General features: G+C 36.8%; 2 protein-coding genes across 2 annotated transcripts in view; one reads left to right on the plus strand and one right to left on the minus strand.

The window, feature by feature from the left end:
• Positions 1-16,802, minus strand: part of PCOAH_00035670 (KIR protein) — a gene marked incomplete at both ends in the record, with an annotated part of 33,757 nt that overhangs the window by 414 nt on the left and 16,541 nt on the right. The window contains 5 exons of the mRNA XM_020060358.1: positions 3-160; positions 409-1,081; positions 2,486-2,738; positions 3,874-4,406; positions 13,953-14,764. Coding sequence (XP_019915863.1) covers positions 3-160; positions 409-1,081; positions 2,486-2,738; positions 3,874-4,406; positions 13,953-14,764 — 2,429 coding nt within the window. The remainder of the gene's footprint in view (positions 1-2; positions 161-408; positions 1,082-2,485; positions 2,739-3,873; positions 4,407-13,952; positions 14,765-16,802) is intronic.
• PCOAH_00035680 (SICA antigen) lies at positions 11,490-12,358 on the plus strand (the record flags this gene model as incomplete). The annotated part of the gene is made up of 2 exons (XM_020060359.1): positions 11,490-11,510; positions 11,852-12,358. The coding sequence occupies 2 exons, from the start codon at positions 11,490-11,492 to the stop codon at positions 12,356-12,358; spliced, it is 528 nt and encodes a 175-aa protein (XP_019915537.1).

The raw sequence follows: 16,802 nt of genomic DNA on the forward strand, positions 1-16,802 counted from the left end.
ACCTAGGGATGGTAACGAATATTATTTCTATTATTCCCGTTCCTTCTATTAGTATTTGCCCTTCCACGTCTCGGTGGTGGTGGTCTGTCATTATAGATGGTAGACACATCCGTAGAACCAGTGGTTGAGGCAACTTCTGTTGTAAATAATGTGGACATGTCTGTTGTTAAAGTGTCGGTGAATGTTTCAAAGTTGCGTTCAATTGTTCTTATTTTTCTGTTGCTTCTACTGTTTCTATTACTGTTGCCTCTTCCAAAATAATTACCAAACCAAGAAGGTAAAAGATTATACTGAATAAAGGAAGATTGTTAGGTGGTATGGGTGGATGGAAGGAAAGGAAGTGAGGGGGAAGCATGGGAATGTGTAAGTACATATATATGTATAGCTCTATTATAATTGCATACTCACTTTGTACAATAGGAACGCCATTGTTGGTAATCCTACTGCTATGGTGCCTAGTGCAGAGGAGACAATTGGGGCGGCGGTAGTGGGGATGCTGGTAGCGCTACCTTCAGCTTGCGCACCTACCTCTAATTCTGCAGCACTAACTTCATTGATCCTTACTCCACAGTCCCCTAATGCAGTCTCCTTATGTGCTGCAGTATCTACTGTACCTCCCAATTGGATTAGTAGCTTTGATGGTTCCTCAATTTGTTCACCTTCTCCATTACTACTAAACATTCTATGGAACTCGGTACAATATTCTCCCTGACTACTACTGCCACAGCATTGGTGTACTCTCCTATATGGACTAACAGCATCATTCACGTACATCCTATATATTAAGGGGCACATATCACTTCCCCCATTCCCTATTTTACTTCTTATGTGTGCATAATTTTTTGTATATTTGTATAATTGTTCCAAGTTCCCGAACTGTTCCTTAGATACTTTAGGCCATGAATTTCCACATCCCTGCACACTTTTAACTTCCTTAACCTTTTCATATATGCCTCCCATAATATTCTTAAAATCCTTGTCCTCCACATCCTCAGTTGATACTTTGCTGCCTATCCAATAATAAAGAAAGGAACAGTCCACCCCAACTGGTGGTTTATTTCCTTCCTTTGGACACTTTATACTGCACCATGCGTCCGCAATTTCATTCTTTGGTCTTCCAGAAATGCCATGTGTGTCCAATATACTCTCCATTTCTTCCTTCCTTTCTTCTGGCCTGCCCTTACATTCATTACTTTCTTTCCATGATTCAAAATATTGACTTATAGTAGTGAAATTCGTACCCTTGAAACAGGTGTCCTATGGATATAGTAAATGGTACATGTACATTACACTATGCATAAATGATTCCATATACCATATATTATATGAAGTATTCACTGGGTAACATAATTTTATTCTTCCCTATGTACCATTTTCCTACCGCTGTCATTTTTTTCTTAAATCCTATTGGTTACTTTTTATTCATGTATATTTCTTTATACCATATACGTAATTTAACGATCTTCCTTTGTTTCCCAGTTAACTTCTGGGAACATACACAATTATTTCTCACACTTCACTTTAATTCCTGCGCTAGATTATATACAACGGCATTTCTTCTTCCATTAATACTTATTCTTCCCTTCCTTTCACAAAGTGTAATTCTTTTTCTGTTTTAATGTGAACAATTGTAAAATTATGTTACTTACAATCAGAGAATATTCCACACTCAAAATTTTTACTAAAATTTTTTTATATAATACATATTATATTTCATTTATATTGAGAATTCTATATTCCTTCCATTATTTTGTTCCTTTATTTATATATATTACAATGAACACACATTATACCCGAAAAGAATATATGTGCACCATGTGTAACGTGGTATGTGGAATGTGTGGAATATATGATTCGTTAATACATTAATATAGTTCTTCTTATTTTTTTTTTTTTTCTTTATAATTGTTCTTATTTGCATAATTTTTTTTATTTTTTTTAATTTCTTCCTTTTTTTCTTTTTTTTTAAATGTTAAAACACCCTTTTTCAAAAGAGGTTAGGATTTTTTTTTTTCTTAGTCCTTTTCTTTTTTTTAAAATACATGGATATTTTTTTTTTTAAGGAAGGGTAAGTACTCCTTTCCCTTCTTTCTTCTTCAATTTTACGTATAATGTTAATCAAAAAAAAAATTAGCAAAAGAAAAAAGAAAAAGGAGAGTGGAAAAAGAAGGGAACCATTTTGCTACATTCCTTTACATACTGTATGAACCCTATGATTATTTATATTCCTCCCTTCCTGCGAAGGGGGGCACGAGGGACACACTTTTCCAATGTTACATACAACGGTGCACTACATATGCGATGTGTTACATACGATGGCACATTACATTCGATGGTAAGCTATATTCCTGTCCTGCTCTATTATTATTTGTTCGCTGATTTTCATCTAGATGTGGTGGTAGTGTATGGAATGGAATATTCGGACAAATTAGTTGAATCATATTCCGTTGTTGAGGTGTAGTCGTCGTCGTCGTCCCCCTCAAACTCATTAAATTTTCTCCTAATGGCTGACCTTTTACTTCTGCTTCTTCCATTTCCAGAGGAGTTATTCCCCTTAAGGAAGAAGAGGTGTGATTTATACTTGTAAAAAAAATATGCTAAGGCAGGTAATCCTACTGCAGCTAATGTACTACCCACAGCAGTAGGTACGACACTGTTAGCATCTGCTTCTTCCCCTTCTTTTCTGTGACTACCACCACCGTCACTCCCTCCTTTTCCTTCTCCACCAGAGACACCATCTGCTAAATCGGCATCACTAAAAGAACCACTACTACCAGCTTGATTTGGATTCGGGTTTGGTTTAGGTTTTGGTGGGCATCCTGGTCGTAGTGCATAATCATCACAACTACCTAAAGAGAAAAAAATAGGAAAGGTAATTTAAATATAATATTTTTTTTTTTTCTTTTCTTCTTTTATACACCCTTCAGATGTACTCCCCCCCCTGGGGTGGCTAAAATAGCAGGCCATATTATGGGACATTAACCTAGAAAGACCCTACCCCGACACCCCTACAGCCTTCCTTCCTCCAAGCACCATCCTAACAACATTCCTTGCACCTACCACTCCTAACACTTCTTCCTTTCACCTAACAATATTACACCCCTAACAACCCTTCCTTTCACCTAACAACACTCCACCCCTAACAACCCTTTCTTCCAACATCCCTGACAACCTTCCTTCCACCTACCACCCATAACAATCTTCCCTTCCTCCCTACCACACCTAAGAACAAACCTACCACGCCTAACAACCTTACTTCGACCATGACACCCCTAATCCTTCCAAATACCACCTTCGAACCACCTAACCCACCCTGAGTGCACTCCTCTGCACACTTTCCCCAAGCATACTTCCCTCAAAATAGTACCATAGATGCACCTTCCTCCCTCCCTCCCTTTTTTTTTTTTATTTTTTTTTTTTTCCTTTTATTCTTTCTCCTTAAAGGAAGTGATCTTCTTCCCTTCCACACCTAAGCTTCCTTCCAGCAACCACCCACCTAACAACCTTCCTTCGATCAACCCACCTAACACAACGTTCCTTCCACCCTACCACCCCAAACACAACCTTCCTTCGATCAACCCACCTAACACAACGTTCCTTTCATCCTACCACCCCTAACAACCATCATTCGACCCACGTATCACCTTTTAGTAACCTTACTTCAACCCTACCACCACACCATCATAAAGCAATGTAGCGCCCATAAAAAAATATACCACTTACCATCTACGACGGCGTCACCAAGGTCGAAGTCATCTCCAGCAGACGGTTTCTTTGGAGTGCATGCCTTTTCCAAATTTAGTAGTACATTAGGATTCTTCTCCTGATAGTTGTTCCTAAATTTCATGCAGTATCTAACATTACGCCCATTACCAGGGTTGCAATCGTTCCACACCTTATCATACGCTGAAACAGCTTCCTCCAGGTATTTCTCATATTTTTTATTACACTGAGGCCCAGGTGACCTTAATTGACCTTCTATGGTACTATAGTTGTACCAACAGTCGAATAGTATTTTCCTCCGTTTGAAGATGTCTTGGTCAATATCCGTATATATAGTTCCGCATTCATCCTTCGGAACCAACATCCACAGGAAGTAATATATTTCATTCATAATATTCTGGAATGATTCACCCGTTTTCATATTATTTAATACTACATCTCCCAGCCAGTAATAAAAAAGATAGTACACATTATTATCCAGCTTAACGCCTTCCCTTTTCTCTTTAATTACAGAACACCATGCACCCATAATTTTCTCTGCATACTCATTAATGTTCCCATACTTATATAATGTAGTTACTAATATAGATTTAACTTGCACGGCCAAACTCTCTTGTTCACTATGTACTTGACATGTTATACCATTCCTGAATGTATCGTACACTTGTTCAGAAGGTAAATCCCTCAAAAGTGGATCCTATAAATATAATTAAGGGAGTTTACATACTGCAGTCTCCCCACCAAATATTACGCACATTAGCCGGAGCACTATACTTATATATTAATTTTAAGTAGAAGAACAAACCTGTGCTGGTTTTGCCATTGTTGCTACTGTTCATTCTTGGTATATAGTACACTTATCTCAAAAATTTTCTTCATATATTTATGAAAAACATTTATGAAGAACATTTATGAAGAACATTTATGAAGAATATTTATGAAGATGTACATGTATATGTATTCTCTGTTTCAAGGTGATTACACAGGAACACAAATGGAACTTCTTATTCACTCCCTTTCAGTAATACATATTGCTTCAATTTTCTTAAAAAATGATAATGGAACATTATACATTTATCAAATCATTATATATACGTAATTAGGACGAAGAAGTAGGAACGAATGTGCTACAATAACAGAATAAGGAGGGGGATGAGTCGAATTCCTCCTTTCTTCATATACATTCCTTTTTCTTATTTCATCTATGTTATATTATTCTTTTAATTGTACTTGTTTATTCCATCTATGTTATATTATTTTTTAATTATTGTTGTTCATACTTGTTTTTTATTCGATCATTACATGATCATTTGCACCCTTACTTATAATTATTACATATACACATATATATACAGGAGCGTAATATTTCTCTCTCTTGTGCAAGAATTTTTTACTGGCACTTTTTCTCTCATTTTTATGCTCAACTATTATTAAAAAAGATTTGCTAGAAACTGCTTGTACGTATAGTATAGTTCATACACATAATATCCCTTCCCCCCTTTCCTGTATGTGTACATATTTATCAATACATAATGAAGGGAGAACGTGCTGAATTTATGGAAAAAAAAAAGGTGGATGAGCATAATGAGCAGGAATATAGTTAAGAAGGAAGTAATTAAAATACCCGAAGATGAGAGAGAATAACAATGTATATCATCATAAGAATATTTTCACATTTTATTTCCCCTTTTCCTTCTCCCTTCCTCTGTTCATGATAACTTAGGAATAATAACCCCCCTGCTATTTTCCTTCTTTTTTTTCTTTCATTCTTTTCGATGATTGTACAGTATACCCCCCCCTATACAAATTGTGTATTATGTATTATTTGAGCTGTTTTCCTTTTTTTTTTTTAATACGCACCACACTTCATGCTTTAGTGCATCCTTCCCTCTCCTTTTTCATTCTTGCTTCATATAAGTTAAGGGGGGGGGCCTCATGGACTTGTTTTGGGGGCTTACCTTCCCCCCCTTCTACATATTATTCCAGTATGTATATATAGGAATGAGTGTTCATATATATATATATATATGGATTATTATATATATGTATCATGATCATGAATTTGTGTATTTCTCTTATTATAATATGTGACCGTAAATAATGATTAATAAATGAGTGCTGTTTACAATGCTTCGTACATGCATGCACATTTATTCATGTATGTACTTGTGCCCCCTTTTTATCGTATTCCACTTGCAATTAAGTAGTTATCATATTTTACGTATGGAAGGAAAGGAAGTTACTTATTATTGTATTAAATTGATATTTGTCGCCACAGTATTCATCACTCTACCATATGGAACGGACATTATATGGTGTGGTTGTCCAAACTGATATATGGTGTGATTATCCAAACGGATTTGAACTTCAAAAACATGGAACCATACAATAAAGCACACATAATAATGTCCCCACGCACACACTCTACCATTATTAAGTTTACGTTAAAGGGATTCTAGGGTTCACTGTTTGACGTTGTATGCCGTTGCATATGACGTTGTATGGGGTTTGGCGAGACAACTTTCCCCCCCATCGTTGTCGAACCCCCTTATATATAGGCATTATAAGCAAATATTATCTGTTCTACTTACGTCCCTCCGAATAAGCATCCTCCCTGGGGAGTGTACACCCCCTCATATATCTTTCTCCCTCCCACTATACTCTTCCTCCCACCTCACATTTTGTGTGTTAATTAACTGTGGGGAAAGGGGTGAACAAACTACTAAGCATTAATTTTCCATATATGCCCTGTCCCATTCGGGACAGGGAAGTGCACATTCCGTTCAAACAATATGTTTCTCCATGGTAAGTAGAACATTGTAGACTGTTAGTTCTAGCGGTTTTTGGTTATAGTAAATTTTCTTCCTCCCCCAAGGAAAAGGAACAACATTACCTTCCCCGAAAGAAGGAAGGAACAAGTTTCCCTAAGGAAAGAAAGGAAAGACACTTTCCTGAAGGGAAGAGTACCTTCGCCCAAGTGGGAATATTCCTTCTCAAAGGAAGAAACAACATTCCTTGTTCAGGGAAGTGAAAACATCCCCATTCAGTGTCCCTGATCAGGAAATGTTGTTTATATTCCTGTTCAGGGAAGAATGGAACAACATCCTTCCCCTTCAGGAGGGAAGGAACAACATTCCTTCCTTAGGAGAAAAGAAAAGGAATGGAGCAACCTTCCCAAGGGAACAACTTCTCAGGTGGAAAGGAACAACATCCTTCCTAATGAGAAGAAAGAGAACATTTCCTTCCCTAAGGTGAAGAGAGGGAAGGAATCCTCCTTTAGAAGGAACCGAGGAAGGAGAACATCCTTCTACCCTCCCTTTTAGGAGGGTGTGAAATCCCCCTTTTTGAGGGAGGTTGTAGTGGGAATATGCCCCTCCTTTTTGGGGGGGCGTCGAAAACGCCCCTTTTTAGGAGGTTGTAGGGGAACATCATCCACCCCTCCCCCCATACACCATCCTTTTAGGAAGGTTGTAGGGGAAACCTCCTACCCCCCTTTTTAGGAGGTGGTTGTAGTGGGGGAAGGCCATACCCCCCATCCTTCACCCTTCTTCTTGACATTTGGAAGTAGTACAGAACAAAATATGGAACACTCCGATTGGTATGATGACAATTGTGCGTACAAGTTTTTACTCACATTCACCTTCCTAGCAATTCTATTATAAGCGAATTTAGTTATTGACACTTCTCCTGAGGAATTTTTCTGGGGAGGTACTAATTCTTAGAGAAATTTTCATTTTTGCCTATTTCTCACGAACATAATTCTTTTATAGCAATTTTCTTACATCAATTTTTTCCTCTTTTTTTTTACGATAGAGGAAAAAAAAGTTTAAGGAAGAGAAAAGAATAAGCGGAATGTAAAATTTTAAAAGCGTACATATATTAGGTACACTATAATACTCGTGAGGAATAGGTATAATATAGAATCTATAATAGGGTAGAAATGCTTTTCTCCCGCTGAAACTTCTGAAGGGAAGCATATTTATATATTGAGTGAATTTTTCTTTTCTTCGTTGTTGGCGATGGTGATAGTACAGAGAGGGAAAAGGGGGGGGGAGATGTTTACAGCAAATAATTTATTGTGTGGGTCGTCACGCTTTCTTTGATTAATTTTTTTCTTAAGAACTGTATGTTTAACAATTCCGTATTAAACAATATTTTTCTGTGACAACATTCCTATGGTTCTTTTAATATGAATAAGAATAGAGGAAAAAGGAAGGAGATAATTATTATGGGAAAAAACTATAAACAGGGTATAGGAAGCATATAACGCATATATGAATGCGTGTCGAAGAATAAGTGCACAACCAATTTTTTTCTTTTTTTCCCTCGGGACATATAAAAAGGGAATGATTCAATTATGCGTGCACTTATTTTTTCCCCTTAATTTTTTTATTTTTATGAATCATAAAAATATTATTTTGTACAGATGAATGTGAACATAAATTAAATTGGAAAAATAATGCATTAAACATTGAATAGGTGGATGTAGGATTAATATATACATGGAACCTTAAAAAAGGAAGGGTTCGAATGTGGCATTGTGTTACATTTTCAAAATTCCCTATGTAATTTTATTGTTAAGTATGGGTCAATTTGTTTAACCTTAGAACCCTTTCCCTTAGGTTCGTTCAATATCTGCAGTAGTTGAATTAAATAATATGAGTAAAATAAAGTGCAATATTATCATGCAAATGTGGTGCTACAGGTATTTTATGCACTGCAGAGTGTTCTTAATATGAATATGTAGCTGGATTAACTGACGAATGGGAGCATGTAATAATTCTGTTCGTCCCCTTAAGACGAAAGGGGGCGCAATATGATATAGTGAATGGAATAGAACTGTGTATAATGTGATTGTATAGTAAGAACACTAATTATATGATATAGGAAATACGTTCCAGTTATCAATGAATATGAGGGTAAAGAATAGTACTGTAGGAGTAATAAAATGAGTGAAGACTTTGATAAATTGAAGGAACAATGGGGGAATGAAAAAGGTTATAGTGATAGGAAAACAAGGGAGGTATGTTACTGTGCTAAGAGATATGTGTGAGATGGGCGCTAATCATAGCACAGGACTGTGTATCTTCTTTTTTGTTTATAAATGATATTAGATCATGCGTTGTGCAAGGAATTTCACAACAGTATATTGTTTCCATTTGTAGAGAGAACTACTAAAGAAGGTAGAAGAATGGATTGGTGCGATGGACGGTAATGTTGATGACGAAGATTTAGAAAGTGGAACGACAGCATGCGAGAGCATTAAAATAAATGGGGAGGGGGCAACGGACAAAGAAAAAGCGTGGTGCTCATACCTTGTGGCAGAATTACTAAAAATATGGAAAAACATGGGTCACAGGCCTAATGTAGACCCTGTGAGTGCAAAAATAAAGGAATATATTCAATGTGCTATAAGGCAAATATGGTTAATAGCATATAAAAGAAGGTACTGTAATGCTGACAGCATTATGAAGCAGGCCTTCAATGCAATGGACGTGTTGTGCAATGATATTAAGGGAGGGCAAGGATGCAGTAAATGTGAATATAATAAAATTACAGCTGCGCATGTGAAAGGTGTAAACATTCGAAGTTTAATTCTGGGGAAGATGAATGAAAACGGCGGAATGTTCGGGAAGATACATAGCAAGATACCAAGAGACCCATGTCCACAGAAGAAAAGTTCAGGATCAGCAGGTGAAGGAAAACAATCGGAGCAAAAGAAAATGACCGCAGCGGATTTCCATTTCCTAAGTAACTTATTTACAAAATGGATCATGGCAGGGAATATGTCTAAGGTGGACCAATTTGGGGTAATAAATCTTAAATATAAAAGGGGGAGTAGTTGGATAGTAACATATGAATAATGGAATGAAAAGGAGTACATAGTGTATTGTGGTGACGCGGGAAATATGTATATATGTATATCCACGACAATTTATTTTATAGGACGAAATATGGGATGATTTGGGAAAATTATTCAAGAATATGATGGAAAGCATAGAAGACAGTACGGAAACAGAGAATTTGCTCTGCGCTGATACGGACAATGACGATAAACGAATACTGGAAGGTGGTAAAGAGCACAATTTGTGCAAAATTTTAGTCAGAATATTTCTTTGGATGGATGGATTAGAGCTGAAATGGAAGGGGACAAATGATGTACGGTGGCAGTGGGTACCGAAAGAATGGAAGGAAGGAACCAGAAATGAGAAAAAAGAATTACAGGCGTACCTTCGTTGTCTTATAGGAAGAGTGACTATGATGAGAATGTTAGGAACACACTGTAAATTAGGTAAAGTGGCACCACATGTTAAGGGAGCTGTAGAAGGTATGAGAGGATTGTACGGAGTTCAGGATAGGAGCATAATATGTGACGAAGTAGATAATGAAAGTATAAGAATGGGTGGAAGATTAATTTGGGGCGAAGTTGGTCAATGGATAAATGATTATAGCACAGAGGGGGACCCAAAGAAAGGAGTGAAGCCAGTAAGTGTAAGGAATAGTGCACTACACAACATAAAACAGGCAGGGGAGAGTTGTCCCAAAGAGAAAGAAAGAAAATCGGACACTTTAGAATTCTTAGGAATAAGTGGTGGAGAAAAGGAACCAGACATAAGGAAGGATACTGAAACTTGGAAGAAGGAAGCTATGAAGGAAGTATTAAAGAAAGCAGAAGAAAAGAGGGAAGTTGGTGCACTGAAGAATATGATGGAAACATTATATACGCAATTAGGAGAGAAATTTAAAAAATCTCAGGAGACAATTGAGAAGAAAGAACAAACTCTAAGTGAGCCATCCCTTAGCAGAGCCGAATCAGCTGCACAGGAAGACTCTCTACCCTCAGGTCCACCACCACCCCCTGCCCAACCAGCACAGTCAGCATCACCATCAACACCAGAAACAGTAAGTAGAATGGATGAGGTTCCCTCAGATGTGTCACCTGTATCAAAGGAAGGTAAGGAAAATTCCCATATATAAGGAGTTCTGTGCAGGAAGGAAAAGTGTTGTGTTCTTCTATCCACCCTACCACCTACCACCCTAACAAACTTCCACAAACAGAACAATCTTCCACACAGAGAACACTCCCTTCCTACTAACACATTTCTATAAAAGAAATGGTACAACATGGTATGCATAGCCCATGGTATACATGGTACACATATACCATCATCCATCTTACGTTTACAATATTCTTCATTATACTTTACACACATTCGCTACTATCCGCTTTTTTTTTTCTTTTTTCAATAGGTGAAAAGGAGGATATGGGTCTACAGGGTTCACCAGGTGATAAGGGAGAAGCAGGTCCACAGGAACCTCCACGCACAGCAGAACCCCAACATAATGGCAAACAATCGGGACAGGATGCTAAGGGACAAAATGCTGCTTCACCTGATCCCCAAGGTGATGATGGCCTCCAGGCTCATGCTACGGAAGCAAAGTCTGTTGTTCCAGGAGTTGGGGAGCCAGGCGCTGCAGGCCAGGGACCTGGTCAAGGACCTGGTCCAGGACAACAACCCCCTCCTCCTCCACCACCTCAACAGGACCAATCTGGTGGACCTCAGGGACAACAGCAGAATGTTCCCCAACCAGCAACAAGAACAACATCAAACAAAATAACAACAAAGACAAGGAAAAGAAGTGCACCATCCCTCTCCCCTAGGAAGGCAAGGGACGTAGGGAAGGAACGGATGGTCGACCATCCCTTCCTTCCTTCCCTTTTTCCTTACCTTCCTTTGGCTCCTGTCTTCATTGGTGTGTCTGCTATGACCTACCTCCTTTGGAAGGTAAGAAAACAAAATTTAAGAAAGAAAGAATAAAAGAAAGAAAAAGAAAGAAGGAAAAAAAAAATAAAATAAAGTTGAATGAATCAGTAGGGAAACGTGGCATTTCGCATTTTAGGGGTGTATGTGTAGGATTTTGCATTTTAGGGGTGTATGTGTAGGATATCGCATTTTAGGGTGTGTTTGTGTAGGATTTCGCATTTTAGGGTGTGTATGTATAGGATTTCGCATTTTAGTTATGTGTGTTTGTAGGATTTAACACTTGGGTTTTGAGGTAGTAATTATTGTTGCGTGAACGACATTTCACACCGGAAAAAATTACTTGTTCGTTCTTTTTTTTGCAGTATTTGTTCTTCGGTAAAAGAAGAAAACGTTACAGAAGAGAACATCAAGTTTCTGGTCCAACTTTACAAGAACAACCTCTTGATCATGTCGACCAAGATGATGGTTCACATGAATATACCTTAGTAAAAAAACGCAGACAACCAAGATCTGTTCCAACGAGAACGAAAATGCCAAAAAAACAGGGCGTTGGTCGCCCTGTCGGTCGACGTACCATTATTGATATTCATTTAGAAGTCTTAGATGAATGTCAAAAAGGGGACAAACAATTGGTTCGGAAGGACTTTTTTGAAATTTTGGTTCAAGAATTTATGGGAAGTGAATTTATAAAGGAAAAAAACGTTCCTAATGTTAATGTTCCAAATGAAGAGATTCCAAGTTCAGATTCCGGGTTTGCGGTTCCAGGTTTAGGGTTTAGGGAGGAAGACTTTCTTCCTAAGGGAAATGTTCCTATGTATGATATTCCTAAGGAACAAATTTCAAGTTCAGATTCCATGTTTAGGGTGTAGTAAATATTTTTTTTTTTTTTTGGTTTGTCTTGTGTATTAAATTGTTTACATGTTCGGGTTTAAGCAATATAAGTGGAAGTGAAAAATTTTTTCTCACTTCACTTTATTTTGATTTGTTTTGTAAAATTTTTTAACTTCATAAATTTTTTTTTTGTTTTTTAAAATCCATGAATATTTCTTTAAAGAAGGTCAGCACCTTTTTCCGCATCCACGTTAGAAATAGTCTTTTTTTATGTGCTTATTCAAACATAAAAATGTAGGAAGCAAAAAAAGTAATAAAATATAAAGAAAAGGAATAAAAAAAAACAATAAAAAATAAAAAGAAGAGAGAAAAAAAAAAAAATTAGCGCTTAGGGGAAAGAAGGGCGAAAAAGTATGAATGGTCATTTTTGCTTCTTACATTGTATGAACACTGCGTGGTCATTTATGTTCCCTTCTTCCCTTCCTCCAAAGGGGGGCAGGAAGGAAGAACATTGCTCTTCTTTCCTTTCCACTTCTAAGGGTTACATTCCAATATGTGTTACATGTTCTGATAACCTACTATCCCGCGGCCCGCATTATTTCTTGTTCTCCCTCCCCTGGTAGACTGTGCTGTGTATGTAGCAGAACGTAGTGTGGTGGAATTTTCTGTCGTGGAGTCATCTACTATTGATTCAGTTGCTGAATCATATGTTGAGCTGTTTTCTGTGAATGTATCAAAGGTGCCCTCAGCGGACCTTCTCTTTCTTGTGCTTCTTCCATTTCCAGAATGGTTACCGATCCAGGAAGACCATGGTTTATACTGAAGGGAAGGAAGGTTGTTAGGTGGTTTGCATGTGGGTTGTTGGGCGTGGTAGGTGGTTTGTTAGGAGTGGTGGTAGGTGGGTTGTTAGGAGTGGTGGTAGGTGTTAGGGTGTTAGGTGTTAGGGTGTTAGGTGTTAGGGTGTTAGGTGTTAGGGTGTTAGGTGTTATGGTGGTAGGTGGTAGTTGGTAAATGGAAAGAAGGAACGTTGTTAGGTGGGTGGTAGGTGGAAGTAAGGTTGTGTTAGGGGTGATTGCTGGAAGGAAGGTTGTTAGGGGTGGTCGGTGGAAAGAAGGTTGTTAGGTAGTAGGTGGAAAGAAGGTTGTTATGTTGTAGGTGGGTGGTAGGTGGGTTTTTAGGGTGGTGATTAGTGGGTTGTTAGGTTGGTGGAAGGAATGGTTGTTAAGGGTGGTGGTAGGGTGGTTGGTGGGTTGTTAGGGTGCTGGTTGGTGGGTTGTTAGGGTGCTGGTTGGTGGGTTGTTAGGGTGCTGGTTGGTGGGTTGTTAGGGTGCTGGTTGGTGGGTTGTTAGGGTGGTAGTTGGAAGGAAGGTTGTGTTTGGGGTGATGGTCTAAGGAAGGAAAGGAAGGGTCTAAGGAGGAAGGAAAAGAAGGGGTCTATGGTGGAGGAAGGAAGGGTCTAAGGAGGAAGGAAAAGAAGGGGTCTATGGTGGAGGAAGGAAGGGTCTAAGGAAGGAAAAAAGTAGGGTCCAAGGAAGGAAGGGTCTAAGGAAGGAAAAAAGTAGGGTCCAAGGAAGGAAGGGGAGAAAATACTACTAGTTATAGTAGTATTTTAATTATAACTTTACCTTATACAATAAGAAGGGAGCAACTGTCATTCCGAGTGTGCCAAATATAGAAGAAAGCGAAGAGGTGGTGGTGGCTTTACTTACGGCATCGTCTTTTTCTTTAGTGGCTGCTGCTTTTGCTGCGACTGCTTCCTGCTGGTTCTTTCTTGTTAGTTCCTGTATCTGACGGGAATGTGCGTCATTTGCTTCTTTTGCTATTTGTAGTTTAGTGTCTGATGCACATTGTAATTTTATCAGTTTTGCCAGAATGTCTGCTTTATGTTCTTTCCAAAATTGAGTACAGTAAGAATCATTTTTGCTTTTGTTTTCAGTACAGTGTGCACTTACAACAAAATAGGATGAAAATATTCCATCTATGTGATGGCCATATTGTTCACTACATTCGGACACATTTTCCTTTAATATTTTTTGTATATCATTGTGGTCGTGCCACCACTCGAATAGTGTTTTTCTTTGTTGGAAAAGAATTTTTTCAACATCATCGTATAGAATTCTACATGGATTCGTATAAGAAGTTATATTCGGCGTAGTGTAAATTTTGTTCAAAAGTTCATATAATGACTTACCATTTAATTTGTCCCAGTATGTACTTCCCAACCAATAATAAAAAAATTCACAAGGTTCTTTATTTTTGTAGATTTGTTGCTCATTCATCCAAGATGCGCAACAGTAAGCCTTCGCAATTTTTTCAGCGTTACTAATAATGTTTGTACAGTCGTTGAATTTACTGTTTAATTGAGTTTTTAACTTATTAGGGTCGGCACAAGTTCCAGGACATTCACTCTCAGTAGGCGCATCGAATTTATCATAGTACTTGGTCTTGGAAGGTAATTCTTCTAAATCCAGTGGCTGCAAATGTAATTCATATAATACATATATATATATATATGTACACTCCTTATATTCTCATTATATTATGTACAGAATATTATGTACATGCAGAAGTATTGCATGTGTATATGTGCATGTACCCTCACATGGAAGGAAACATATATAATAATCCGTATTACTTTTGTCATGGTTATTGTTTATGTGTGTATATTTTTCTTCTGTTGTATATATGGAATGGAATTTATATATTAAAAGTGTATATTGTTCATATATATGTTTATGCAGAATATGAATATTTCAGTTTTTCACTTGTTCCATAAAGATTATGAATGAATATTGGAATTTTTACTTTCTTCTCTAATAGTGCATATTGTTCAATTTTTAAAGTAGCGACAGCACATTATGTGTGTATCAAATCATTATATTTGCAGCCCAATGCAAAATAAGAATAAAATATTTTAAAGGAACTCCCATAATGAACAAAGAAGGGGAATGATTAAACATTTTATATGGTTTCTTTATTCCTTTATTTATTCACTTACATCGTTATTATTAGATTATGCGCAACTCTCCCCAGAAGTATTATATTATTATTATTATTTACATGTGTGCTTCAGTTATTGAATATATATATATATATATATATATATATATATATATATATATACGTATGTAGGAAATATATATATAATTCTTTTTTCCCTTCTTTTGTGCATAGGAAAAATTCTTACCACATATATATATATTATATTAAATTATGCGTTTTACTACTATTGAAAGTTGTTTTCATATATAACTTCTTCTAACAAATACCTTAATAGTTCATATATGCAGAATTCTTTCCCTCTTTTCGGACGTGTGTACATGAATTTATTAATATTTATAGAAATAGTTGAGCTAATAAAGCAGAATTAACTATGCACATATGGCTCAGAGGAAGGAGAAGGAAGCAAGGGGGAAGTGTACGAAATTACATGTACAAGAATATGTGCATACCTTCACTTAATAGCACCTTTTTTTTTTTTTTTTTATAACATACGCCTATCCTCTCTTCCATTTTATGATCGGTTTGTTGTTATAATAATTTGTTGCTTCCCCTTCCCTATTCCTTTTTTTTTTTAGTGCATTGGAATGTACTGTTTCATATGTAGAGTGTACACTTTATATACCATTTGAGCTATGTCCCTCCTTAAGTGCATATTAGATTCTGTATACTGATGTGTTCGTTTCCTCCTCTTCCTTTTTCCTTCATTTATATGATGCGGAAAGGTTCAGAGTGTTCAACGGGGGTTCAAAGAATTCCCCTTTTCCCCGTATAAAGACACCATGTTATATGTATATATATAAAAGTGCTTTCATATTTATAATTGTTCTTTCCATTTGTGCATTTATATGTGTTACAAAATGTAATGGTGATAAATTATAATTAGAGGAAGGGATGGATGCAATGTACACAGAGTTCACAGTTTATTCAACAGAAACAGGTTCCACAGTAGCTTCAACAATAGGTGATTCAACAGATAATTCTACCATATATAATAAGCCACCAGCAGGGAGGCATAGGAAAGGTCAACAACAACAGAGACAGCAAAGAAGAACAAATATACGTTATCAAGCAATGTAATACGTCAACATATGTAATGTTGTTATTCCTACTGATTATAAAGAAATATACACTATGCTCCCTTCCACATCCTAATTATATAATTAGTGTGTGTCTGTTTGCAAACTCCACTTTATTCTTCTTTATTTTAAAATAACATATATTATTCAAAAATGATCACCTTAAATGTGTTCACTTTATTCTGTTTAAATAACATATTATTTAAAATTTGTGAGCAAATTTTTTTTTTAATTAGAAAAAAAAAAAAAGAAGAAATGAAAAGAAACGAGGTAAAAAAAAGATCAATTCCACATACACACAACAATCCTTGTACAACAACAAACAATTACACACAACAATCCTTGTATAACAACAACAAACAACAACTACTACTACTACAACAATCCTTGTACAACAACAACA

Source organism: Plasmodium coatneyi, chromosome 11 (assembly GCF_001680005.1).
Source record: "Plasmodium coatneyi strain Hackeri chromosome 11, complete sequence".
NCBI classification, from domain to species: Eukaryota; Apicomplexa; class Aconoidasida; order Haemosporida; family Plasmodiidae; genus Plasmodium; species Plasmodium coatneyi.